Source organism: Lampetra planeri, chromosome 38, assembly GCF_965212315.1.
Source record: "Lampetra planeri chromosome 38, kcLamPlan1.2.h2, whole genome shotgun sequence".
Taxonomy (NCBI): Eukaryota; Metazoa; Chordata; class Hyperoartia; order Petromyzontiformes; family Petromyzontidae; genus Lampetra; species Lampetra planeri.
The window spans coordinates 3,914,987-3,936,807 of NC_136144.1; the positions used below are offsets into that span (position 1 = coordinate 3,914,987).

Sequence of the window (21,821 nt, forward strand, 5' to 3'; positions counted from 1 at the left end):
TCAGACCCCTGATGCCTCTGCCATGAGTCCAACGCAGGAGGCTCCCTTCGGCAGCAACAAAAACATCCATTCTTTCCTTGCCAGCAAGCTCGCGGACACAGCCCATTGGTCAGTCTACTACTGGACGCGGGCCTCTACGCGCAGTTGCTGGTCGTGGGGTTTATTTGACCGTACGTCACCATTCTGCTTGGTGCGGGTTGGTGAAGAGGATGGCCGGATATTAATCGACAAGTCCATGCATCGCTACACACCCTGCTGTGGTGAACGGTTTGGCGAAGTTGTGCGCTTCACGAAAGAGGCAATTGCCCGCACATCGCAGGTAGATATCTAAATGGTTCGTGGAATTCACGTTTTACATTTTCAGTCAATTGTCACGTTTTTCACCGCATCAGAGAGTAAAATGAGAGGACGGGTTAAAATATTGCTCAACAATGGATGTTGCCCTTAGATGGGATTTGAATGTGAAGTGTTCGAACCGTTATCCGACCGTTCCACCCCTTTCATGGAGCTATCTGTAGTGACATAAGAAGGGAGGGGCTGCTGGGGGCTCTGGGTTCCCAGGTGGGTCCAGACTCTTAAGCCTCTGGGCGCCAGGCGTTGAGTTCCCAGGGGGTCCAGACGCTTAATCCCCTTGGCGCCGCCAAAGGGGGGGGCTGTGTGTGCTCTGTGGGATATCTGGGGGCGCACACGGCCCCACCCCTTGTTGTACCAGGCATAAAAGGAGAGCTCCCTGGACGATCGGGGCCCAGTTGTAACTCAAGACCCAAGACCCACGACCAGCCATCTGAAGACCCTGGGATGCTGTGAGAGCCAGCGCTGGGACTCTGGAACTCCCGACTCTACGACCTTGTGAGGGCGAGTTCCGGAGCGTAGCCAGAGTAGAGTATCTAGGCTGTGTAGCTAGGCTGTGTACCTAGGCTGTAACAGAGTATCAGGACTGTTGGACTGTTGGAGTGTTGTATTGTAATAAAGAAGTTACCTCTACAAGTGTCTCCGGAACCTGTTACATATCTACAGAAGGAACGCTCCTGACTAAAACTGTCATTTTGGTCTTTTGGAAAGCATGCTTTACAACTACATCCTGGCAATCGTACCTCTTTCTCCATAGCAGCTAAGGCCAAAGTTGATCGTCTTGATCGTATTTTGTATAAGCACGATGTTTTCCTAAGGAAGCATGGGGAGGGAGATTGAGCAGAGGTGAGATTTGGAGAGAGCACGCACATTCGTCCATCCCAATGCACGGCATCTTACTCGTCAATGCGTCGTTGCAAGTGACCGGTTACGCATTGAGACGTCGCTGTCCGGGTCAAGCTCTCATCATTTGCAGACTTTGAGTCGAGCCTTTGCTTATCTCCATTTCATATCACAAAGTCAGGTGCCGAGTATTGAAACGCTAAACAGCGACGTGTACGTTGCCGTGCGAGCGGTCAGTTGCTTTCGCTGCAGATAGATGTTACCTTAGATTTTAATTGATTTGACTAATTTATCAAGGAGAGCAACACTGAGTCGTAGGACTCTTCTTCCGGAGGGTCCTGCCACGTTGTGTTTTTATCTAATGTTTATTTATTTATTGTACATGTGGGAGGAAATCGGAGGACCCAGAGAAAACCCATGCCTGGTGTGAGGGGGCAAAATTCTATCCCTGTACAGATGGAAACAGATGGAGATTAGTCTCCTTGCAATAACCTCTTTCTGGCGAGCCAGGGCATGGCACTTCCTCCGAGATGTCCCACGGAAAGGGAATTTCACAACATTTGTGTGCCGTGATCCACAGCGCTGGACACGCATTTTACTAACGCCATTTGACCCCCCCAGACCCTTACCGGCTTCAAGTCGCCGTGGCTGATTCCTTCTTTCCGCAGCAGGCTCAAGCACTTGAGCAGAGCCCGAGCGTACAAACGCACGGACTGCATTGTAGGTACAGTTTCCGCCGTCTTCATAGCCTTCCGTAGATCGAGTCTATTGCACGAGGGCATGCACACGGTGAAACATGTGAGTTAAAGATGCACAGGCTACCTCCTTTACACCCGGAGGGATCATTAAGGAAAATAAAAATATCGGTTTTCAGTTTGGTTGCCGTGCCATCATGCAATCTGATATTCATTATTACTTAGATTAGGGATGCAATCCGTGGAAAACGTGACGTTCGGTGAAATAACGTAACTGGAAACCGATTTTATCCTTGAATTAGTGATATAAATTCTGAATATGTTCCTGGGGATAGTTATTGTTGGTAGATACATTTAGAAAAATATTCATTCCAAGATAAGATACCAAAATATACCCAAAAAGATAGGTTATATATTTTTAATTATTATATATCTTTTTGGGTATATTTTGGTATCTTAGTTAACACGGAGTATGGAGTACTCATCAGAGACAGCAGTGGAGATTGCATTTAGAGAGGATAGTATAGTGTACAGTATGGCAATCTTTTAAAACAATGGAGCGAATCAATGCGTTTAAAATCGACATACGCTGTCTAACCCATAGGCGACATGAAAGTGAACCAACAATGTAAATAGAAGAAACGAAAATCGAGGACTTTGTATGCTCGGTTGAAAAACAATCCTTGCAACCACTCACCCTGCAAGTTCGAGGCATATGCAGTGATGACGGCGAAAGGAAAACGTTTCCCTCAAGCGGATGATGTTGTGGTCATTGTTGAAATCCTTTTCACAGAGACGTTTGAGGATTTCAACTTCCTTCTGCACGTTGGCTTTGATTCTGTAGAGAGAGGTGAGATGTTCCAACACTTACGACTTATTTCAAGTAACGACATATTTCAACAATGAACTTCTGAACATTGTACCTATTGCTACTGCTCAAATCTCGACGTATTGTTTTCGATTAACCACGTCGTAGCAGCTGGTAGTATACAATTGTAAAAACATATAAATTAATGATAACTGCCTTCTGTGGGCACATTTGCACGTTGCCTTTCATTCACAATGTGGACTTAAAAAAAAACACTCTTTATTGATTGTGTTCACGCTTACGGTGACTTTCAGACTGCATTCCATTCTCCTTCTCTCCCCTCTCCTCCGTTCCGAGCATAGATGGACCGTCCGTCTCAACAACCGCTAGTCGCTGTCCGTGGTGCTAACGTTAAGAAAAAACCGCCAATGTTTTCAAACATTTTCTTGCTGTGGTTTTCACACCTAATGATGATTGCTTGTGTTGCAATCGAAGCGTCGTGAGAATTGTATTGTTTTATTTTTATTATTGCCCTTCTACGTGACTTTACCGAAATAACCAAGAATATGAAAAATGAAGAGCTGCGTCGCCACTCTGAAAGCGCCAGGCGATGGAACGCAACGTGGCAATCAACGACGCTAATCTAGAGATGTGTGTTTAAGACAAAAGGGAGGGTGTGGCGGTGAGTGCAATCACTTACCCGCGCGCATTCCTGAAAATCTTTATGGCCACCAATTCCATCGTTTTGTGGTCCATGCACTTTAGCACGACCGCATTGGATCCTGACCCCAGTTTCTTGAGCACCTCGTAACGAAAATTGATGTGCTCATGCAGTATCTGTAAGTGAGAGAGACAGGGGTCCAAACAAGTGAGAATCATGCCTGCAGCTCAAGTGCACCATCAATATCTTGTCATTATCCTACCATTAAACTCATCGTTCCTATATTCTACAATGCTTATTATGATTATTGATTATACGAGTACAGTGGTAACCTTGGTATATGACCGCTTTGGAATACGTCGAATTTGGTCTACGTCGTGTTTTTACGAGAACAGCATGTCTTGGGATACGACGTCTTGCTTGGGATACGACGTCTTGCTTGGGATACGACGCGCTTGCTATAACTTGTATGGGTCGGGATGAGTCACCTCGTACAAAGCGAGAGGGGCAGGGGGCGTGCGGGGAGGGGCGGGGGGCGTGGGGGGAGGGGCGGGGGGCGTGGGGGAGAGGGGCGGGGGGGCGTGGAGGAGAGGGGCGGGGGGCGTGGGGGAGAGGGGCGGGGGGGGCGTGGAGGAGAGGGGCGGGGGGCGTGGGGGGGAGGGGCGGGGGACGTGGGGGGGAGGGGCGGGTGGCGTAGGGGGGAGGGGCGGGGGGCGGGGAGGTAGAGGGGCGGGGGACGTGGGGGAGAGGGGCGGGGGGCGTGGGGGAGAGGGGCGGGGGGCGGGGGGGGTGAGGGGCGGGGGGGTGAGGGGCAGGGGGGAGAGGTTGAGGGGGCGTGGGGGGCTGCCCCCATAGAGGGTGGAGCCCCGGGTCGAGGCGCGCGCGACGTGCGAGGTTGAGGCACGTGGCTTCTGTATGCATTTTAGTAATTAGTGTCTAAATTATTTTATACAACCCCATTAATGTATAATATGCCATATAAAATATCATTTCTTATACTCTGGAACGGATTATTTCCTTTCCCTTTATTTCTTAAGTCCTACCTTCTGGAACGAACTAACGACGTGTACCGAGGTACCGCTGTATGTCTTAACAACGTTTGTCTCATCTTCTTGGTTCTTTCGGTAAAGTCACGTAGAAGGGAAGTAATAAAATAATAAAAATAAAACATAATAAAATAATTCTCACGACGTTTCGGCCACAACGCAAGCAGCCGTCCTCAGCTGAAGACCAGGTCTGTCGGGGGACGGCTGCTTGCGTTGTGGCCGAAACGTCGTGAGAATTATTTTATTATGTTTTATTTTTATTATTTTATTACTTCCCTTCTACGTGACTTTACCGAAAGAACCAAGAAGATGAATCCCTGCAGTCACGAAAGCTTTAAATCGAAACGTTTGTCTCGTCACATTTCTGCGGTACGAATAGAAATTCTGATTCTGCAACGTTACGCATCACCTCAAACCTGTGTGACAAGGCCTCAAAACCTTTCGGTATGAAAGGTGCTCAACATTTTAAAGATCAGCAGCAGCAGCAGAATTTCCGACCGTTGGCTCTTGCTCTTACGTGGATGTAGAACCCCTTGTCGTTGTCGTAGCCGTCGTTGCGTATTCCGCTTCGTGGAAGCAGACGCTTCGCGGTGCCCAGGTACCAGACGGCGGAGACTCGCTTCAGCTCCTCTCGCTCCTGCTGGTTGTATGTCTCATAGGGCACCTCAGAGTTTGTTGCTGTCAGACTCTGTGCAAAAGATGAACAAATGCCACCGCCCTCCCCTGCACCCAACACCATGATTAGCTCTATTATCTTACTGGCAGAACAATTTCCTAAATATTCGTCGTCATAGTCAACTTTTGACAACTTGTTGCTCCCCTATAATAAGTCTGTTATTTGAATAGTGGCTGACCTATTTATACCCAAAACTCGCTATATTATGCTGCGGCTATGTGGTCGGACATGGCATAATATAGTGTGCTGTGTGTACTCATCGGCAGGCAGATGTCTCACACACAACATTTGCCACTAAGTGTTTATGCCAAGCTAGGCACACTTTGAAGCCATGTGAAGTGTCGAAGGCTGGCAAAAGGTCACGGGACAGACCCAAGTGCCATGGGTTGACTGAGATAACTGGCAGATGGACCACCTGTGCCTCCTACTGTGCCAACATTTAGCCACCCGGCGCTCCACTCACTCAGACAAAGAACCCTCAAGTAGTCGCAACAGACTTTTGGGGCAAGTGCTGTTAGCGAGCACCTATGAAATCCGGAACGGCACACGAGGCTGTGGGTGGCCAACACACAGGTGCACACACCTGTACACAAACAGATGCACACACCTGTACACATGTACACATCCAAGCACAAAGAAGAAACCGAACTAAGATGCGAATTCATATTCTTAGGTTTTTTCGGTAAAGTCACGTAGGTAAAAAATTAAAGTTAATAAAAGTCAAATAAAAATAAAATAAAAATCACGACGTTTCGGAGGCAACACAAGCTTCCGTCTTCAGATGGAACCGTCACAGCACGATAGCAGTATACTACTACGATAGCAGTATACTGCTATCGTAATTTTTATTTTTTACCAACGTGTCTTTACCGAAAAAAACCTAAGAATATGAATCCTTGCAGTCACGAAAGCTTCAAATCTAGAATTAAGATGCGGATGCCACTGAACAACACCTGAAACTGCGAGAGGGGAAACTCATGTCACCTGATGGATTGACGCCCTCATGCGATGTCGTTTTGGGCTTCGGGCCAGCGTCCTGTCCGTTGTCCACGCTGGCAGGGCCCCGTGCATCCACCACCTGGACAGCGTCGCTGTCGTCCTTCTCCTCCTTCAACGGGTTCACCTCCAGTGCAGGAGGAGAGCCCTCGTGTTCCTGCGGGATTGCACAATGCAGCCATGCAAAGGCAACGACATGCAGCGGTTATGAGGGCACTCTCCATGTGCGTAGAGCAGGACAACAAACTAAACACAAAAAGCAGTTTTAAAGTAATTCGTTTTCAGTGTAGATTTAAAAGTGCATAGCTCCAGTGCCTTCCTAATATGGGAAGGAAGAGCATTCCAGACGGCCGCAGAAGCACATCTGAAAGCGCACGATGCAGTGACCATGTTACGTCTGATGGCCACGCCAAAATCAGCTGGCGAGGATGACCGGAGTTCGCGCGATGGTTTGATGTTCCTTGACGAAATCAGCAATGTACTGTGGTTCATTTGTGGCAAGCACTTTGTGTGTAATGAGTGCGACCTCATAATGTATTCCTTAAGCAAATGGAAGCCAATGCAGCTCAGCGAACACAAATGTGAACACAGCGCATCTACGCCCGGGCCCTGGCACAGAAGCAGCAGCAGTTAACGTATTACAGCACCACCTCTAGAGGCGAGCCCCCCCCATCAAGGCTGTTAAAGGTGCACAGGGGGTCTGTCTATGTGTGACACGAGAGGGATGTGGGGATCCGTACCGGTGGCGAGGTTGTAGCCCAGCCGGGACATGAGTCCACGTTCTCCACAGCCAACTGCTCCCTTTTCTCCGGCGCCATCGCCAGCACCGGCGGTCGGGGTCTGTCCACGGGGTGCGGTGGTAGTGGAGGATTCACCGCAAACGTGAGCTGCACGGACAGCGACAAGTTCAAGTTCATTTATTAGGTAGAGCCCTGTGAGCCATTCAGCTTTTGAACCGGGTGCAACCGCAACTAACACACACTGACCACGTGCTGTCTTTCTCCGCCCCTTTTAATCCCTGGCACACGTGATACCACGCAGCCAATCCTCAGCCACACCCCTGGAACTTTCTCGAAGCTACTGCTTGGCTCCAGGGCCACGCCCCTGGCTCGACTCCCCATTGGTTGCGGCTGAGGCCGGCAGAGCCAATCATCATCATCATCCAGGTGAAACCTCACATTACACATTGAACAAGATGATATTTTACAGATTGCACCAGGTTTCCATTTGTGTCTGAGTCAGCCTAAGAGAGGCCCTAGACTGGATCCTCTTCTGCAGGTCGTTCTGAGTGGATCAGGGTGTCACTTGAAGGAGGGATCTCAGATCTAGATCTGTGATATCCGCTTTCATGGGGCCATTTTGAGTTGCCCAGAGCATCACTTGAAGAAGAAGGGTAATCCCACCCTTTTCAAAGATTAATAGCCTCAGTGTGTGGTTCCAAAAGCAGAGGAGATTGAATGATCCCCCCGTCTTAGAGGGAGGGGTTTTCTCTCCAGAACTTCCCTCGAGGTGGAAGTACGCCTTCTGTTACCTGGCTGGGCCGAGTGCTGTTGGTGATGGTGGTGGAGGCTGGTTTCGTCGACTGCCCGACAGGAGCCTTCAATCCCAACTTGGAAAATGAAGACGTTGGCTGCTGCAGGGAAGCACCACAAACACAACATCAGTGGCAACGTTCCTACGAATAGAGCCTTGGTGCGAACACAATGTTAGTGGCAAGGACTGTAAAGGAGCAAGTAGCAGCTACGAAGGTTACAAGGAAAAAGGTCCCCTCTATAGCCTTAACAGGCCGTTGGGGAAAGGGCTGATGTTAGCGAGTAGCACCCATGAAGGCCGGCATGGCGCAAGAGGTGCTAGATGGCCTGCACCACGCCTGCCCGGCCGCCTTTGTCTCCCAAGTGGTCATTTTTACAGGTCGCACTAGGTTTGCATTTGAGGCTGAGTCGACCTAGGGGAAGCCCAGGACTGGCTCCTCTTCTGTGGCGTAATTTTGAGTTGACCAGAGTGTCACTTGAACAAGGGTACTCCTACCCTTTTCAAAGATTAATAACCTCAGTGTGTGGTTCCAAAAGATGAGGAGATTGAATGATCCCCTCTTAGAGGGAGGGGTTTCTCTCCAGAGCTTCCCTTGAGGGGGAACTACCCCTTACGTTACCTGGGGTCTGTCTATGTCGATGTGTGACACGAGAGGGATGTGGGGATCCGTACCGGTGGCGAGGTTGTAGCCCAGCCTGGACATGAGTCCACGTTCTCCACAGCCAACTGCTCCCTTTTCTCCGGCGCCATCGCCAGCACCGGCGGTCGGGGTCTGTCCACGGGGTGCGGTGGTAGTGGAGGATTCACCGCAAACGTGAGCTGCACGGACAGCGACAAGTTCAAGTTCATTTATTAGGTAGAGCCCTGTGAGCCATTCGGCTCTTGAATCGGATGCAACCGCAACAAACAAAAAACAAAAACAAGAAAACATCTTAAAGTGACTAAGTGCAAACAGAAAATCCAAGAAAATACAGCAAAATATTGCAGAAAAAGCACCGTACACCAACACTGTGTGCAAAAATCCCAATGGGATGCAAGTCAAACAACAACAACCACAAGACAACTTAGATTAAGGCCATCAGTCTTACTCTGTACTACAACAAACAAACATGGCCAAACCAATTTTTTTTCGAAAATCACCAAAATAAAGAAATAAAAGCAATAAAACAGTGATCATATGAACTGTGACCGAATTTTCACAATAAACGACGTAAACAACATGTACTACCAAACTCTGCAGCCATTACCAAACTCTGCAGACAACACCAATGCCATCCATTAATCCTGGACTAACTGCTCTGAATGTGAAACTCACAACCTTCGTGAGCCCACAGAGGGGACATTTGTTGGTGATGGGCACCGATTGACAACGTTCCTCTTCAAGCACATCGCGATGTTACACTTTTATCATGATTCAGCTTTCCAGCAGCTCACTTGCACCTGAACATAATTCGTTCATATTACACTTGCAGTGTTTCTGATTCGCGTGAGTTTTATTTTTTACGACTGTTAAAAGCCCCATTTGTTGGTTGTGCAAATATCCTTTGGGGATTCTAGATTTGAAGCTTTCGTGACTGTAAGGATTCATATTCTTAGGTTTTTTCTGTAAAGTCACGTAGGTAAAAAATTAAAATTTATAAAAGTAAAATAAAAATAAAATAAAAATCACGACGGAAGCTTGTGTTGCCTCCGAAACGTCGTAATTTTTATTTTAATTTTACTTTTATTAATTTTAATTTTTTACCTATGTGACTTTACCGAAAAAACCTAAGAATATGAATACCTTGGGGACCCTGTTGCACTCTGCTCTGCAATGTTTATGTTGTGGGCCGTTGATTTGCTGCTGCTACTGCTATGGCTCATGAAGCACAACGGATCTCCTGTGTAGTAAAATATCCAGGAAATTGGCTACACTGAACCATCATCCATGTAAAAAAATCGGATAAAATCAAACACTTTATATATCTCTATGGGTCTCTATGCAAAATATATGGGCAACTGGTAAACAGGATGATCCGTCTAACAAATCGAAGTAAATTTCAACTTCCAAAAGTGCTCCATCCAGCTCGTATATATCTGAGAGTCTGATCAGATGTTACCCATGTGGTGAGTGTAATTATTATTATGATTGGATTGGTCTGATGGGATGAATAGACCAGAGCATTACTTGAAGGAGAAGAGACCTCAGAGCAATCTCTATGATATCTGTTTCCACAGGCCATTCTGAGTTGCACATAGCGTAGATTTGTAATAAACCCCGTTCGGACGACGTAGTGACTTGAGGATTCTTTATTCGGTTTCGTTCAGTTTCCACCACATTCATTCCTCCAGTTCCCTTGCTCCTTCACGCTGTTGGCTGACAGCGTGAGAGAGAGACTGCCCGCCACGTGGCAGGCTCCGGACCACGGAACCAGCGTGGCCTCCCCCTTCGTTTCTCCGCACACTGACCACGTGCTGTCTTTCTCCGCCCCTTTTAATCCCTGGCCCACGTGATACCACGCAGCCAATCCTCAGCCACACCCCTGGAACTTTCCCGAAGATACTGTACGGTTCCAGGGCCACGTCCCTGGCTCGCCTCCCCATTGGTTGCAGGCTGAAGCCAGCAGAGCCAATCATCATCCAGGTGTAACCTCACATTACACATTGAACAAGATGATATTTTACAGATTGCACCAGGTTCCCATTTGTGTCTGAGTCAGCCTCGGAGAGGCCCTGGACTGGATCCTCTTCTGCAGGTCGTTCTGAGTGGATTAGAGTGTCACTTGAAGGAGGGATCTCAGATCTAGATCTGTGATATCCGCTTCCGTGGGGCCATTTTGAGTTGCCCAGAGCATCACTTGAAGAAGAAGGGTACTCCCACCCTTTTCAAAGATTAATAGCCTCAGTGTGTGGTTCCAAAAGCAGCGGAGATTGAATGATTCCCTCTTAGAGGGAGGGGTTTTCTCTCCAGAGCTTCCCTCGAGGTGGAAGTACCCCTTACGTTACCTGGCTGGGCCGAGTGCTGCTGGTGATGGTGGTGGAGGCCGGTTTCGTCGACTGCCCGGCAGGAGCCTTCAATCCCAACTTGGAAAATGAAGACATCGGCTGCTGCTGGGGACCACCACAAACACAACATCAGTGACAACGTTCCTACGAATAGAGCCTTGGTGCGAACACAATGTTGGTGGCAAGAGCTGTGAGGGAGCGAGTAGCAGCTACGAAGGTTACAAGGAAAAAGGTCCCCTCTACAGCCTTAACAGGCCGTTGGGGAAAGGGCTGATGTTAGCGAGTAGCATTCATGAAGGCCGGCATGGCGCACGAGGGGCTAGGTGGCCTGCACCACGCCTGCCCGGCCGCCTTTGTCTCCCAAGTGGTCATTTTTACAGGTCGCACTAGGTTCGCATTTGATGTGCAGTCGAACTAGTGGAGGCCCAGGACTTTATCCCCTTCTGTGGGATCATTATGCGTTGACCACATTGTCAATTGAACAAGGGATCTCAGACGCAGTTCTGTAATATAAAGTATGGGGTACTGCCATCACTTACAAGATTTCTGGCCCCCAGAGTTCGACGCCAAAAGCAGAGGAGACTGCATCATCCCCTCGTAGATGGAGGGCGCTATCTCCAGAGCGTCCTTCGAGGTGGAAGCACTCCTTGTGCAAGGAAATTGGCATGACAAGCACCTGCAGGGCCTGTGCCTTTACCTGCTCATCATACGGCATTAGTGAAGTGAAACGTTACCTGGCTGGGCCGAGTGCTGCTGTTAGTGGTGAAGGTGTCGGTGGCCGGTCCCTTCATCTTCCAATCCTTTGTCGACGCCATCTTCGTGATGACTTCAGACACCTGGCTTACACACTCAGCTGCCGGGGCCGGCTTCTTTCTTACCATGGCAGCTTTGCTTATGGACTTGGAGAACAACTTGTACGTGCGCTGTAGATGTAGTTGCTGCCCTGATCGCTGCTCTGTTCGCTGCTGCAGTGGCGGCTGGGGGGCATTCTGATGCAGCCACCTCGGTTGCTGTTGATGCTGTGGCAGCTGTGGCACCATCTTCTGCTGCCGTGGCACAATGTTGTCCTTCTGTGGCACCCTTGGCAGCTGCTGTGACTGCGCCCCTGCAGTGCCCCCCCGGACTGCGTCTGGCTGCGCGACTCCTTGAGGCCCCGACGATTGCTGAGCGATAATCTGCACACAGAAGAAGCACGGAAGCGTCATCACCAGCAACATCATCATTGGTAACATCATCATCATCAGCAAAATCATCATCATCAAACAACAACATCATTATTGTAATAGTAATAGGTTTTTACCCTTTCAACTGGTACAAAAAACTGACACCTTTATACAAGGCATCATGTTTACAATAACCACAACACAAGCAGTCAAAATGCAAACAAAAAGAAACAACTCTGATAATGATATGCACTGTCCTTGATATGCACTGTCTTCATTATCAGAGTTGTTTCTTTTTGTTTGCATTTTGACTGCTTGTGTTGTGGTTATTGTAAACATGATGCCTTGTATAAAGGTGTCAGTTTTTTTGTACCAGTCAAGGACAGTGCATATCATTATCATTATCAGAGTTGTTTCTTTTTGTTTGCATTTTAACTGCTTGTGTTGTGGTTATTGTAAACATGATGCCTTGTATAAAGGTATTAGTTTTTTGTACCAGTTGAAAGGGTAAAAACCTATTACTATCTTAATTTTGGAGCTTTCGTAACTGCAGGAATTATTCTTTGTTTTTTTCGGTAAAGTCACATATAAAGATAAAATAATAAATTAAATAATAGCATACGACGTTTCGATTGCAACACAAGCAATCATCATCAGGTATAGTGAAATAGCGACATAAAATCTAACCAGAAAACTATAGACAGACATATAAGCAGACAGATATCACCAAGATACATAGATTGAGCAACACAGGTACAGAGAGGGGTGATCGTCTCTGTGGGGTTGCCCCCTCTCTGTACCTGTGTTGCTCAATCTATGTATCTTGGTGATATCTGTCTGCTTATATGTCTGTCTATAGTTTTCTGGTTAGATTTTATGTCGCTATTTCACCATACCTGATGGCGATTGCTTGTGTTGCAATCGAAACGTCGTATGCTATTATTTAATTTATTATTTTATCTTTATACGTGACTTTACCGAAAAAACCAAAGAACCTATTACTATATTTTGCCACTGGTAAAGGAGGTCTCATAGTGTAAACATCATTATTCTTGTTTTATATTTATAGAGTGCCTTTGGTCAAGATGCTTAACATGAGTAAAAACAACGGTACAAAGAGATGATACAGATGAAGGGAGCATGCAAGGGTTGAGGAATGGGTGGTCACGATAGCGGTTGCGTAGGGGTTGGGGAAGGATAGGAGAAGGGTGGTGGCCACGATGCAGGATGTGGAGGAGTTGGGGAAGAGGAGGGGAAGGGAAGAAGTGAAGGTGCAGAGGCAGGAAAGAGAACAGGAATGGGCAATGTGAGGTGTGAGCTTTAACAGAGGAATGGAAGGAGGTTATGAAGGGCGACTGCTCATCAGCAACTACCAGCCATCATATCTACAGATATCCACTCCTAAATTTCGATTTGAAGCTTTCGTGACTGCAGGGATTCATCTTCTTGGTTCTTTCGGTAAAGTCACGTAGAAGGGAAATAATAAAATATTAAAAATAATAAAATACAATTCTCACGACGTTTAGGCCACAACGCAAGCAGCCGTCCTCAGGTGAAGAACAGGGCTGTCGGAAAGACAGCGTCTGAATGAACACCACCAAGCTTGGCAGCGCATATTTAAGCTGGGTTAGAGGCGGAAGGGCGCCTTGATAAAGGCGCCCTTCGTTGTGGCCGAAACGTCGTGAGAATTGTATTTGATTATGTTTTATTTTTATTATTGTATTATTTCCCTTCTACGTGACTTTACCGAAAGAACCAAGAATATGGATCCACTCCTAAGTTAGGTTCACCACTGCCAATACTCCCACGGCCCCGCTGCTGCCTGTGCCAACATGGCACGAGGCTCGTGGGAGCTACGTGAGTGACCATAGTTGATCGTTCTGGGGAAATGTTGGTAGCCTTGGCGACTCGTCATCATCATCACCGCTTGGCTATTGCTACCTCTGGTTCTACATGTGCAGCCCCTCGTCGTGCCTCTGAGAGCAAGCGATCGCTGTGCCATGGGTGGCACAGCCGAAACGACTTGAAACCATCATTATTTGGGGCGACCCAAGAACTGAGCAAGACATCACCGTCTCTATCCTCCATGCAGCGTGCCTTTTTGCTTTTATCGTAAAAAAACGCAGGCACATTACAGCGCAATGCAAATTCTCTTAAACCAGGTGTCATGATTCACTAACATTCATTCATTCAGACGCTGTCTTTCCGACAGCCCTGTTCTTCACCTGAGGACGGCTGCTTGCGTTGTGGACGAAACGTCGTGAAAATTGTATTTTATTATGTTTTATTTTTATTATTTTATTATTTCCCTTCTACATGACTTTACCAAAAGAACCAAGAAGATGAATCCCTGCAGTCACGAAAGCTTTAAATCGGAATTTATGCTAAATTCGTCTGTTGATATGCAAGTTCCTTTGTCAAGGCGCCCTTCCGCCTCTAACCCAGCTTAAATATACGCTGCCAAGCTTGGTGGTGTTCATTCAGACGCTGTCTTTCCAACAGACCTGTTCTTCACCTGAGGACGGCTGCTTGCGTTGTGGCCGAAACGTCGTGAACATTGTATTTTATTATGTTTATTTTATTTTATTATTTCCCTACTACGTGACTTTATCGAAAGAACCAAGAAGATGATTCACTAACAATTGATGATTTTCCTGCACTATTGCAGGCTCCGCTCCCGCATCATCCCTTAGAGGTGCTACCCCTCTTTGTGGGCCCCTGGCTCCCACCCCTCCTTTCAGGCCAGCTCAATTTCGGGCTCTGTATGAGGGGGGTCATCTGGCCTCAAACGACTTCTCCTTTTAGTTTAACACGCAGGAGGCTTTCACAACCAATAATATCCATAATAGAGGTTTCTTGGTTAGATGGCATAAATATATGTGTCGTTAAACCCGTCACCACCCGACACAGCCAATTAGTAAGGTTTGTCACGTAAATAAAACGTGCCAATTCGTCACTAGTGTTGTGGTGCAAAGACGACTCGGAGGCAGATCTTCTTAGGGGCTTACGCCAGCGGTTTATTAGGGGCTTACCCCAAATACGGGCTAAGAGATAATATACTTCTTCCCAGGGGTAGGGGTCCTAGGCTCCCTAACCCAACTAGCTTCCCGGGCTCTTCCCACTGTGCCGGCCGAGGGATCAACCAACATCGACCGACCGGGTAAAGCAGCCACTCCTAACGCTAGGGCTAGTTTCCTTCTGGACTCCGTCAGCCCTACCCCTGGGTCTAACTTGCATCCTTCAAGGTTCCCTGCCTCCTGCGACGACCCCGCTCACGTCATGGGCTCCAGCTTAAGTACCCTAGGAAGACATGATGTCATCGCCCCGCCTCCTGTGCATGACATCACTTCCCATGACGTCATCACACCGGAAGGTGAGCGTGACATAATGTCCCTGACTACTCCTCTACACTAGTACAGCACACCGGTGTGTTAGAGAGGAAACCCACATAATTTATAATTCGAGTACAGTAACGTTTCGTCGGTAATTATAACAAACAGCATCATCAGGTGACAGCCAGATATGTTAAGAAATCCTCCTGTTTTGGTCTTACATAGAGGGGCTAAATGTGATGTTGGCCCTTGTGAGCCGATCAGGTGCGAAGTCCAAAGGGCTGAGTTAATGTGACATTTATATTCTCCTTTTCCTTGAGCGTATGACTCGCTGCTCCATGCCCGCATGCACAAGGCGTGTTGCTATACCACCATCTCCACGTGGGGTGCTCGAGATGACGTGCGTCGTACCTTATCGATGGTCTCTTTGGGAAGAAGCTGCATCTCCAGATATGCTCGTGGAATAGGGACTACTCGCGTCATTCGGGTCACCATTGGATTTGGGACAGGGAAGCCGATCCTCTTGCTCTGAGCTCCCGACTCCATCTCGTGACCGATAGCCGACAGGCTTGGTGGGCGTCTGTGGTGGGGAATGGACACGAGCGGCCAGGCGTGAGTAGCATGCGTTGTAGAGAAATCTGGCGCAAATCGAGGCAGATCTCGAGTGTGTGACACGTGTTTACGTGTGGGGAACAGTCATCACACACACACACAGGGTTGTGGGTGGCCACGGTTTGTGGCTGGGATTGGATGGGTGGAGTGAGTGGGGATGTGAGTGAGGAGGTAGCGCATCGGTTATCTCGCTGCGCTAATAACTCGGCAACCCTAGTTCGATTGCTGCTAACAGCCAAGATCAGTGATGATTATCTGATATTATTTGGGTCTTTTGGTAAAGTCACGTAGATAGGCTCAAAGAAAATAACAAAAAAAACTACGAAGCTTCGATCGCAACACAAGTGGTCATAATCAGGAATAGGGGGTAAGCTTCTAAAGGCAAACTGTTTATAAAGGTTTTGAAATGGGCGTAGCTCAAATGTCAGAAGCATGGGCAGGGCAGCTAATGTTAATGTAAGTGGTGGGTTTTCCACCAAATTAAAATATATCCTGTTGTAGCCAATGTTTTCATGGAAAAACATTTGGGCTATGCCCATTCCAAAACCTTTATAAACAGTTTGCCTTTAGAAGCAAACCCCCTATTCCTAATGACGACCGCTTGTGTTGCAATTGAAACATCGTAGTTTTTGGTTATTTTCTTTTAACCTATCTACATGATTTTACAGAAAGACCCCAAGAATATGAATTCCTGCACTCACAACATCAACACGAACTCACACCATCAACATGAACTCACAACATCAACACGAACTCACAACATCAACACGAACTCACAACATCAACACGAACTCACAACATCAACACGAACTCACAACAACACGAACTCACACCATGAACACGAACTCACACCATCAACACGAACTCACACCATCAACACAGACTCACACCATCAACACGAACTCACACCATCAACACGAACTCACAACATCAACACGAACTCACAACATCAACACGAACTCACACCATCAACACGAACTCACAACATCAACACGAACTCACACCATCAACACGAACTCACACCATCAACACGGACTCACAACATCAACACGAACTCACACCATCAACACGGACTCACAACATCAACACGAACTCACACCATCAACACGAACTCACAACATCAACACGAACTCACAACATCAACACGGACTCACAACACGGACTCACAACACAAACTCACAACATCAACACGAACTCACACCATCAACACGAACTCACACCATCAACACAGACTCACACCATCAACACGAACTCACAACATCAACACGAACTCACAACATCAACACGAACTCACACCATCAACACGGACTCACAACATCAACACGAACTCACAACATCAACACGAACTCACGACATCAACACGAACTCACACCATCAACACGAACTCACAACATCAACACGGACTCAACATCAACACGAACTCACAACATCAACACGAACTCACAACATCAACACGAACTCACACCATCAACACGGACTCACAACATCAACACGAACTCACACCATCAACACGAACTCACAACATCAACACGAACTCACACCATCAACACGAACTCACACCATCAACACAGACTCACACCATCAACACGGACTCACAACATCAACACGAACTCACACCATCAACACGGACTCACAACATCAACACGAACTCACACCATCAACACGAACTCACAACATCAACACGGACTCAACATCAACACGAACTCACATCAACACGAACTCACAACATCAACACGAACTCACACCATCAACACGGACTCACAACATCAACACGAACTCACACCATCAACACGAACTCACAACATCAACACGAACTCACACCATCAACACGAACTCACACCATCAACACGAACTCACAACATCAACACGAACTCACACCATCAACACGGACTCACAACATCAACACGAACTCACACCATCAACACGGACTCACAACATCAACACGAACTCACACCATCAACACGAACTCACACCATCAACACGAACTCACACCATCAACACGAACTCACAACATCAACACGAACTCACAACATCAACACGAACTCACAACATTAACACCGACTCACAACACGAACTCACAACATCAACACCAACTCACAACATCAACACGAACTCACAACATCAACAACTTGTCCGGCCGCCTTTGTCTTCCTAGTACTTTACAAGTCGCTTGTGTTGCGGTCGAAACGTGAGAATTTTTATTGTTTTATATTTTTATGATTTTATATTTTTGTTATTTGATTATTTCCCTTCTACGTGACTTTACCGAAACAAACAAGAATATTAATCCTTGCAGTCACGAAAGCTTTAAATCAAAATTGTATTCGCACCAGGTTATAATTTGAGGCTGAGTCGATCTAGGAGCGTCCCAGGCCTGGTCACCCCGGATTTTGGCGGGAAACCAAAATCCGCTCAACGGCAGCGATTTTACAAAGTCACTTATTGTGTCCAGATACGTGAAATAAAGTAACTTTTTACATTAAATGTAATGTACTGTGAGGTAGGGAGCAGCGGGATAAGGTTACAACTTAATTTATAATGTTACACGACGATCATTCTGAGGTAAATCTTGAATAACATTACGGATTTCAGTTGCAAAGTCTAAATTCATCGTTACATAGTTTGGATTATTCTCCAAACTCGTTTGTAAGTCTTGCGAGAATCAAAAGTAGATTTAATCGGTAAAAATGCCGTAATGCTGACATATCTACATACAGTATTTAAAGCTGTTAAACTCTTATTAAAGATGTAATATGTATATTTAAACATTCATAACAACATAGTTACGTAGCTTACATTATTTAAAAAAAACTCGTTTGTCAGTTTGCGTATGATTACAATGAAATATAACAATAAAATATGCTGTAATTAATGTTTTGAGGGAAATAAACTTAATTACCTTAAGGAGGCGAACCACCATCAAGTATTGTTTAACAATTGTATACTAAATAGTACAATACAACATAAAGTTGAATACATTAGAACAGACAACAAAGTAACGTGTTAAATGTTTATTTTATTAAAACTGGCTGCTGTATTTATATAATAAATGAGGGTACAGGTCTAAAGAGCCTTAAGGAACTTGCTATAAATTAATATTTGTGGTTCTTTATTCGCTTAACGCTGTCAGCTGCTGCATAAATGGACACAGTAGCATAGTTATTGTTACATAGTTTATTTAATTCGCTAGGTGGTTTTGATTTTAAGTTATTATTCGTGTTTAATACAGGTAGTCCCCGAGTTACGGCGGATCTACTTACGATATATCGATCTAACGATGGCGATATCGATACGACAAAATTGCTATCGACAACCCTTAACATTGTTCAAGTATGCAGACGACGGACAGAATCTTGGTGAGTACAGTACAATATGATACGTTACGATACGTTCAATGCATGTATACACTACACTATACACTACACTACTATACACTACACTATACACTACACTACAACCTACACTACTATACACTACACTATACCCTACACTACTATACACTACACTATACCCTACACTACACTATACACTACACTATACACTACACTATACCCTACACTACTATACACTACACTATACACTACACTATACACTACACTACTATACACTACACTATACACAGACTTGAGACACCTTGCTCTCACACTCGGTGGCAGGGGCCCGCTTCTTTCTTACCATGGCAGCTTGGCTCATGGACCTGGAGCACAACTTGTACACCGCGCTGTAGATTCTCATTCAGTTGCTGCTCTGGTCGCAGCTGCTATGGCAGCTAGGGCGCATTCTGATGCAGCCACCTCGATTGCTGCTGCTGGTGTGGCAGCTGTGGCACCATCTTCTGTGACACCATCTTATGCTGCTGTGCCATCATCTGCCATAGCCACGTCGGTTGATGCTGTGGCAGCTTTGGCATCTTCTCCTGTCGCATCCTTGGCAGCTGCTACTGCTTTGGCAGCTGTGGCATCTTCTGCTTCTATTACTGCTGCTGCTGCTGTGCCATCCGCAGCATCTTATTCCGCTGTGGCACCATCTTCTGCTCTGCCACCATTTCCCGTAGCCACCTCAGTTGCTGATTTGGCAGCTTCTGTGGCCACCATGGTAGTTGCTGCTCTAGCATCTGTGGCATCTTCTGTTCCGGCCACCGTGACTGCTGCTGCTGTGGCAGCTGTGGCACAATCTTCTGCTGCTGTGGCACCATCTTCTGATGCTGTGCCACCATCTGCTATAGCCACCTCGGTTGTTGCTATGGCAGCTGTGGCATCCTCTGCTCCTGTGTCACCCTTGGTAGCTGCTGTGGTGGAAGCTTCCATCCTACAGTGCCCCTCTGGACTGGGTCTGGCCGCCCGACCCCTTGAAGCACCGACGATCGCTGAGCGATAATCTGCACACAAGTGTAATAACAGCTATCGTGGGTTCACGTGGGGGATTGGCTTGCCGGTCCTGCTTGTAGCCAATAAGGGTTGAGATAGGGAGTGTGGGGCCGGCGTGATCACGGCATGTCAGCAGGAGTGATTGGCCCAGCCAATTGGGGCCCCAGCCAATGGGGATCCGGGTAAGAGGCGTGGTCCCGGGATTGACAGGGAACCATCGAGAACGGTCGAGATTGTCCATGAAGGATTGGCTGGGAGGACCACGTGACGAAGGGATTAAGAGGGAGAGAGAGGAAGGATCGGGGAGGAGTCTGGGAACTGAACGGGGGCGAGAGCCACGCGCGTACGGGGCTCCGGGTGCCACGTGCGCGGTGGGAGCTGGTGGGAGTCCGCTGCCGCTACGTTGCCTGCCAGCAACGGAGCGTGTGGGAGCAAGTGTACCATCAAGTGAAAATAAAGAGGACCGATTCCGAATCCGTCTCCGGAGAATTATTACACAAGCATGGAAGCGAGGTCTCCTATCAGCGTCATCACCAGCAACATCATCATCGGTAACATCATAAAAATAATCAACATAAGCAACAACATCATTATTTAATATTTATAGAGTGCCTTTGTTCAAGGTACTTAACATGAGTAAAAACAACGGTACAACGAGATGATACAGATGACGGGAGCGTGCAAGGGTTGAGGAATGGGTGGTCACGATAGCGGTTGTGTAGAGGTTGGGGAAGGATAGGAGAAGGGTGGTGGCCACGATGCAGGATGTGGAGGAGTTGGGGAAGAGGAGGGGAAGGGAAGAAGTGGAGGTGCAGGGGGAGGGGAGAGGACAGGAATGGTCAATATGGGAAGGTGTAAGCTTTAAGAGAGGAACGGAAGGAGAATAAGGAGGGTGACTGCTATTCAGCAACTACCGGCCATCATATATTCATATATCCACTGCTATGTTAGGGTCACCACTGCCAACCCTCCCCGCCCCACTCACCCCTGCCAGTATACTGTGAGGTTCGTGGGGGCTACGTGAGTGACCATACTTCACCGTGCTGGGCAATTCTTGGTCACCTTTGCAACTCATCATCACCGCTTGGCTGCTGCTGCATCTGATGCTACACGCGTGGTTCCTTGTCATGCCCCACCTCGGACAGTCTCTTCACCCCCAGCCACAAATCTCCTATCTCCTCACCTTGTGTCTCATCATCCTCAGTTACCAGTCCCCTATCTTTTCACAGTGTGTCTTGTCATCCCTAGCCACTAATCCCCTCTCTTCTCACCTCATGCCTCCTCATCCCCAGTGACCAATCCCCTATCTTCTCACCTTGTGTCTTGTCATCCCTAGCCACTAATCCCCTCTCTTATCACCTCGTACTATGTATCCTCATCCCCAGCCATCAATCCCCTCTCTTCTCACCTAGTGTCTCGTTATCCACAGCCACCAATCCCCTATTGTCTGGCCTCCAGGTTACGCCTTGTTAAGTCAGTGCATTAATCGACCTCGGCTTGCAGGTTTCAGACCATAGGGAATTCCGATGCTGTAGGGACTGTTATGGAGGGCCGTTACATGAAAATGTATATCATATATGTATTATTGTCAGATAACAATACATGTTAATTGACTTTTGATCATAATAAATGTATAAACACACGACCTCAAAGTTGATTTTGATCACTTGCAGCCGTGACGATATCTGCAAAGGCTGAGAGGAGTAACGCACTTGTTGGCTCGATTCCATCGACAGGGGGATTGAGCACAGTG

At 47.2% G+C, this 21,821-nt stretch overlaps 1 protein-coding gene across 4 annotated transcripts in view; it reads right to left on the bottom strand.

The window, feature by feature from the left end:
- LOC144731209 (uncharacterized) overlaps window positions 1–20,470 on the bottom strand; it is a 33,918-nt gene extending 13,448 nt beyond the window's left edge. For 2 of the 4 annotated variants that reach the window (XM_078612208.1, XM_078612210.1), the window contains exons 1-13: window positions 19,377–20,470; window positions 15,501–15,669; window positions 11,329–11,769; window positions 10,595–10,699; window positions 8,282–8,428; window positions 7,608–7,709; window positions 6,817–6,963; window positions 6,065–6,233; window positions 4,922–5,127; window positions 3,398–3,534; window positions 2,587–2,727; window positions 1,824–1,959; window positions 1,095–1,164 (exon numbers count right to left, since the gene is read on the bottom strand). In XM_078612208.1, the coding sequence (XP_078468334.1) occupies window positions 1,095–1,164; window positions 1,824–1,959; window positions 2,587–2,727; window positions 3,398–3,534; window positions 4,922–5,127; window positions 6,065–6,233; window positions 6,817–6,963; window positions 7,608–7,709; window positions 8,282–8,428; window positions 10,595–10,699; window positions 11,329–11,769; window positions 15,501–15,635 (1,936 nt within the window). In that variant the 5' untranslated portion in view covers window positions 15,636–15,669; window positions 19,377–20,470. The remainder of the gene's footprint in view (window positions 1–1,094; window positions 1,165–1,823; window positions 1,960–2,586; window positions 2,728–3,397; window positions 3,535–4,921; window positions 5,128–6,064; window positions 6,234–6,816; window positions 6,964–7,607; window positions 7,710–8,281; window positions 8,429–10,594; window positions 10,700–11,328; window positions 11,770–15,500; window positions 15,670–19,376) is intronic. The other 2 variants (XM_078612209.1, XM_078612211.1) reach the window with 2 other exon arrangements.
- Window positions 20,471–21,821: the final 1,351 nt, after the last annotated feature.